General features: G+C 40.2%; 1 protein-coding gene across 1 annotated transcript; it reads right to left on the bottom strand.

The window, feature by feature from the left end:
• Positions 1 to 810: 810 nt before the first annotated feature.
• On the bottom strand, positions 811 to 4,640 carry LOC113471511 (putative ankyrin repeat protein RF_0381). The gene is made up of 6 exons (XM_026830725.1): positions 4,565 to 4,640; positions 3,506 to 3,662; positions 3,202 to 3,320; positions 2,018 to 2,308; positions 1,551 to 1,648; positions 811 to 1,404 (listed from the first exon to the last, which is right to left on the bottom strand). Exons 2-6 carry the CDS (start codon positions 3,633 to 3,635, stop codon positions 1,332 to 1,334), a joined length of 711 nt encoding a protein of 236 aa, XP_026686526.1. The 5' UTR covers positions 3,636 to 3,662; positions 4,565 to 4,640; the 3' UTR covers positions 811 to 1,331.
• Positions 4,641 to 6,058: the final 1,418 nt, after the last annotated feature.

Raw genomic sequence — 6,058 nt, 5'->3', positions numbered from 1 at the left:
TTAATGGCCTAACATTAGAGGGCGTTAACTTTTAATGGCCCCCTGTAATAAATAATAACAGACATTAATAATATTATTAGGTAGGTGCATTATAAATTCCCGACAGCAAATGATAAATTTGCCGTCGAAATTTATTAAAATTCAATTTTTTCATCGGTACAGTGGTCCCTTTCAGGGCCGGTCAAAAAAGGGGAGGGGGACTTATATGTGGCCCCGTTTGTCCTGTAGGCTCCTCACGGGGGCCGCAATCAGCAGTCAGCAGTGCCTAATTTTGATAAAACTACCAAGTACCCAAGTATTCTTAAATAATAATAATAGTAATAATAGGTAAATAAAAATAAAGGGGATTTAGCTAAAAATAATAAAGTTGCCAGCAGGGACCTATTCTGTGGAATGAGCCCCGGAGCCGGCCCTGGTTTCTCTATTTTTGTACGACCCGTCCCCCTATGTATGTATACATAGTCCCCATACAAATTAAATGGGCATCATCCTCTTTTGTTTTTTATCAGTACATCAGGAAGGGCCGTGTTCCGAAATGCCAAGTTACGGATGGTTTTCCTTCGACTAAGTATATCTAAGTAAGCCGTAGAATTGGAATTCCCGTCCGAGAAGAAATGTATAGGTACTAAGATAAGGTTCGTTCTCGGAACGACTGGCTTTCTCCTATCCCGACCTCCTTCCGGTTTCGGGATGAGACCCCCGTTGTTACAGTTCCCTCTCTGTAGCAAATATACTTTGCAAGTTTTACTGTTGTCGAAATTATTCTTGGGAAAAAGAGTATAGATATTATCTCAAAGTGCTCAATTACATAGGTAGGTAAATAATGAATATGAATTTATTTGTACAGAAATTGAACAAGTTGACCAATAGAAACATATAAAACACCTAAAGTTATTGTCAAACCCAAACTCCAAAGTCTAAAATATACCAATACCTAAGATTGCGTCAATTGAATATCAAATTCTCAAAGTTTATCTCATGCTCAGACAGTCTGATAAACCATCAGAACGTGTGTCTGTGTAGCGAATAGAAGCTTCCCACCAATGTTTCTCAGACGGTCTGAGCTAGGGCAAATTTTTCACAATAGACATTTGGTTTTGCTCTTGGCGTTGGATTTAACTAATTTCTCGTTTGTTTTTCGAGAGACACTTTATTATGAATTGTTGTATTGTCCACTACTACATTTATTGACAGTCCATGATAATTTATTTTTATTATAGAAGATATAAATTATTTTAATATCAACTACACTCGTATATTAAAAAAACACATCTTTTTTTTTAACATGAGGTTTTTGAGCTGAAATAAACTGATTTTATTTTTGATTTTGCCTATAACTCGGCCAATTTCTTTTCCAATTCCTCAAGAAGGGGGAAGCCTCTCTTCTTAGCTATATCGAGAATGGTTTCCCCTGCATCATTCTTGGCAACTTTGAGGAGTGAAAAATTGTTATAATCCCCTGGTCCAAATTCTTTTGTTCCTTCAAGTATAAGAGATTTCATTTCGTCAAGTCTATCCAGGATAGTTGTATCATTGTTGGCCCGAGAATGGTTTCCCCTGCATCATTCTTGGCAACTTTGAGGAGTGAAAAATTGTTATAATCCCCTGGTCCAAATTCTTTTGTTCCTTCGAGTATAAGAGATTTCATTTCGTCAAGTCTATCCAGGATAGTTGTATCATTGTTGGCGTCGGCCAATTTCTTTTCCAATTCCTCAAGAAGGGGGAAGCCTCTCTTCTTAGCTATATCGAGAATGGTTTCCCCTGCATCATTCTTGGTAACTTTGAGGAGTGAAAAATTGTTATAATCCCCTGGTCCAAATGCTTTTGTTAATTCAAGTTTAATAGATTTCATTTCGTCAAGTCTATCCAGGATAGTTGTATCATTTTTGCCGATAAGTTCGAAAAATATATCGAGAATGGTTTCCCCTGCATCATTCTTGGCAACTTTGAGGAGTGAAAAATTGTTATAATCCCCTGGTCCAAATTCTTTTGTTACTTCGAGTATAAGAGATTTCATTTCGTCAAGTCTATCCAGGATAGTTGTATCATTGTTGGCCATAAGTTTGAAAATTTCGTTAATAAAATACAGCAATACTGTATTAACTTCTCGTGCACCTTTTCCTGCATGAAGCAATGGTGTCTTTCCTGTCTTCCCATCTACAACGTTGTAATATGCACCATGACGAAGTAGTTTTCGTACAATGCTATCATCGTCATGAAACCTACAAGCCATATGAAGAGCTGTGAATCCAGTAGCACTTTTGAAATTGACATCAGCTCCGTTGTCAAGCAGTAGATCCACAATTTCCTCGTATTAACTAGGTATAGATACGGGCTTTTTTTTTCAATTAATGAACGGTACAATTTGAATTCCTCCATTTAGACTGCCTGGGAGGTAGAGGGACGATTCAGTCTCATCATGCTGGTATACAAAATAACGACATATCTCATTAGGTAGCTTTCGACGGCAAAAAAAAATAAAATAAAAAGCAGAATGAATGATGTAAATTGTAAAGCATTTATATTTATGATGTTACTTCTGCCTCTGCTTCCTCCTATACTTCTTCTTCTTCTTCTCCTCCTGCTCCTCCTCATTCGTGTTATTCTCCCTCTTCATCTCCTCCTACCCTTTTTCTTCTTCTTCTTTCTTGTCATTTGTCCTCTTCTTCTTCTCCTCCTCCTCCTCCTCCTCCTTCTCCTTCTCCTTCTTCTCCTCCTCCTTGTACTCTTCTTCTTCTTTTTCTTCTTCATTCTTGTCACGCTTCCTCCTCTATCTCTCTCCTCCTATTCGTCCTTAATTTCCCTAGCTCCTTCTTCTTCGTTTCTTTCGTACCTCCTTTCCGCCTTCTTGATGCTACCTTCCCTCCTTTCATTCTTCTCTCCCTTTTCTCCTTCCTTCCTTCCTCGTCCTTTTTAGTCCGTCCTTCCTTTATTAAATTACCTAGTCGACCTATATATCAAATTAAAGGTCTTTTTACCAGGAACACGAAAATGGTGGTGCAAATTTTGTCCAGAAAACCATAAAGCCGAAAAACCAAAAAAAACGGGTTTTTGGGGGATTTTTTTCACATTTTCTCACACAAATGAGCTCTGATCTCGACTAACAGATAGGGCTCTCCAATTTTTACACGTAAATTTATCAATAATTGATGTACCTATGTATTTAGATCACACTTTGATTTAGAAAAAAAAGAGTAGGGCAAGGTGTAGCGGTGTCATGCCTTCTTTATCACGCTCGTTGACCTTGGCTCCGTGATGGATGAGCAGGGCTGCGATGTGACGATGGTTGAAGTGGACGGCCACAAATAGGGCAGTGCGACCATCCAGTTTCATTTTCTCATTCACATCATGGCCTGTCCGTAGAAGATACTCTACGAGTCGGATATTGTTATCCCATACGGCGGCACAGAGGGGCGTCAACTCCACGTTTATCGTAGCTCCGGAAAACATGGCTTCGGTTTGTCTCTCAATTGATATCTGAAAAGTAAAAAGGTAGACATGCGACCATCCAGTTTCATTTTCTCATTCACATCATGGCCTGCCCGTAGAAGATACTCTACGTGTCGGATATTGTTATCCCACACGGCGGCACAGAGGAGCGTCAACTCCACGTTTATCGTAGCTCCGGAAAACATGGCTTCGGTTTGTCTCTCAATTGATATCTGAAAAATAAAAAGGTTGACAAAATAAATACGAACACAAACGAACAGACAAATGAACAAACAAACAAAACTAGTCTCTTCTAGATTTTCCTGGCTCATAATTGTTGCAATGAACATCAAGATGACAGCCTAGTTAACTTGGAGGGTAGCATGTCTGCTTTGTAAGCGCTAGGTCGCTGGGTTTGTTTCCCGCCGAACATCAAGATGACAGCCTAGTTAACTTGGAGGGTAGCATGTCTGCTTTGTAAGCGCTAGGTCGCTGGGTTTGTTTCCCGCCCGGGGTAAATTTTTATACTAAACAAATAAAGTTCGTTCTCGGAACGGCTGGCTTTCTTCTATCATGTCTTCCTTCCCTCTTCGATTTCGGGATTTCGGGACGATAAGGCCTCAGCAGTTACAGTTCCCTCTATCAAACCTCTCTCTCTTTCTCTCTCTCTCTCTCTCTCTCTCTCTCTCTCTCTCTCTCTCTCTATCGAAAAAAAAGATGAACATCAAGATGACAGCCTAGTTAACTTGGAGGGTAGCATGTCTGCTTTGTAAGCGCTAGGTCGCTGGGTTTGTTTCCCGCCCGGGGGCGGATTTTTAACCTACACAGTTAGGGTTCGTTCTCGGAACGGCTGGCTTTCTTCTATCCTGTCTTCCTTCCCTCTTCGATTTCGGGACGATAAGGCCTCAGCAGTTACAGTTCCCTCTATCAAACCTCTCTCTCTCTCTCGAAAAAAAAAGATAATAAAATTACAATAATTACCTACCTTAAGGTGGCATTCCGATCCTCTCTCTCTCTCTCTCTCTCTCTCTCTCTCTCTCTCTCTCTCTCTCTCTCTCTCTCTCTCTCTCTCTCTCTCTCGAAAAAAAGAATAAAATTACAATTACCTACCTTATGAACTTTTGAAGTGACTGACTTTTCTTTTCCCTTATTGTGAGAGCATTTGGTGAATCCAAGTTGATAGCAAACTACATATTGTCAGTAACAGATAGATCACACAGATTTTTCAAACAGAGAGGAAGAGAAAGAGAGGGAGGGAGACAGGACGAAGACTAAGAGGGGGAAGCAAAACCAGAGATTCAATAGGAAAGGAGATGAAAAGGAGGAGGAGGGAGAGAGAGAGAGAGAAGGAGCGATATAAGATAGAGGAGTAAAAGAGAAAGACACAGGGATATAGGAATGAAATGGGATGAAGATAGGATGAAAGGAGAGAGAGGGTGGGAGACAGAGGGAGGGAGAGAGAGGGAGAAGTGTATGTAATGTTTGAAAGAAGAAATATTTTGTCAAATACAAATTTGAGACATTTCTCTACCTCCCTCTCTGTCTATCTATCTCCCTCCTTCTCTCTTTCTCTTCCTCCCTTTTTCTCTATATTTCTCTTTGCTTTTCACATTTTCTTTTGAAATAATTTCAACGACTTGAAACTCTTAAGAAGGAGAGAAAGAAAGAGGGAAGAGGGAATGTAGGTGAAAGCAAAGAAGAGAGAGAGAGAGAGAGAGAGAGAGAGAGAGAGAGAGAGGAAGAAGGGAAAGATAGGCGGAATGTACAGGGGAGGGAAAGAGAGCAATAATGTATGTGAGACAAAGAGGGAGGGAACGGGAGAGAACTAAGAGAAGGAGAGAATAGGGGAGAGTGAAATATTAAAGGGAGGAAGAAAGAAAAGAAGGGGAGGAGAGTGAAGATTATAGGAAGCCTAAAGGAGGAGGGAGAGAAGGAGAGAATAGGGGAGAGTGAAATATTAAAGGGAGGAAGAAAGAAAAGAAGGGGAGGAGAGTGAAGATTAAAGGAAGCTTGAAGGAGGAGGAGAGAAAGCGCCAAAAAATACATATAAAACCGTCGAGAAAAAAACTTTGGGAATTTTTTCCTGGAAAAATCCTCATCTTACTGGACTATTAGGGAATTAGAAAAGAGAAGGGAAAGAATTTTGAAGCTAACATAGAGACAAGGTCTGGGATCCTTTGATGAAATTGTTGAAAGGAAGGAAGAAAGAGGGAGAAAAAGAAAGAAGAGAGAAAGGGAGGGAGAGAAAAGAAAGATATAATATGGGAAGAGAGAGAGAGATTAAGAGAAAATATTGAAAAGGGAAATATCAATAGTTGATGGGAGGGTAGGAGAGAGAGAGAGAGGGAGAGAGAGAGAGAGAGAGAAGGAGGGAGAGGAGTAGGAATTTTGTGACATTCCTTTATATTTCACAAGGACGTAGACGGCCGGAATACATATCTCTCTCCCTCCCTCCGTCCGTCTGTCCCTCCCTTTCTTTGCTGGATTAAGGTCTTATCGTCCCGAAATCGAAGAGAGAATGCGGACAGGACCGTGAAAATCCAGCCGTTCCGAGAACAAACCTCATCAACATCGTTCATCTGTTTAGAACATTTATTTTTATTTTATTTTATTTGACATTCGGTCTTCC

Source organism: Diaphorina citri, unplaced genomic scaffold (assembly GCF_000475195.1).
Source record: "Diaphorina citri unplaced genomic scaffold, Diaci psyllid genome assembly version 1.1 scaffold2543, whole genome shotgun sequence".
NCBI classification, from domain to species: domain Eukaryota; kingdom Metazoa; phylum Arthropoda; class Insecta; order Hemiptera; family Psyllidae; genus Diaphorina; species Diaphorina citri.
The sequence above is the reverse complement of the archived record's forward strand: the minus strand, read 5'-3'. Positions and strand labels throughout refer to the sequence as shown.

Coding starts and splice junctions, on each gene's coding strand:
- LOC113471511 (XM_026830725.1), bottom strand. CDS start 3,635: ATGTTTTCCGGAGCTACGATAAACGTGGAGTTGACGCTCCTCTGTGCC. Junction 1,649..2,017: donor TCCTGGATAGACTTGACGAA/ATGAAATCTCTT, acceptor AGACTTGACGAA/ATGAAATCTCTTATACTCGA. Junction 1,405..1,550: donor AAGAATGATGCAGGGGAAAC/CATTCTCGGGCC, acceptor TGCAGGGGAAAC/CATTCTCGATATAGCTAAGA.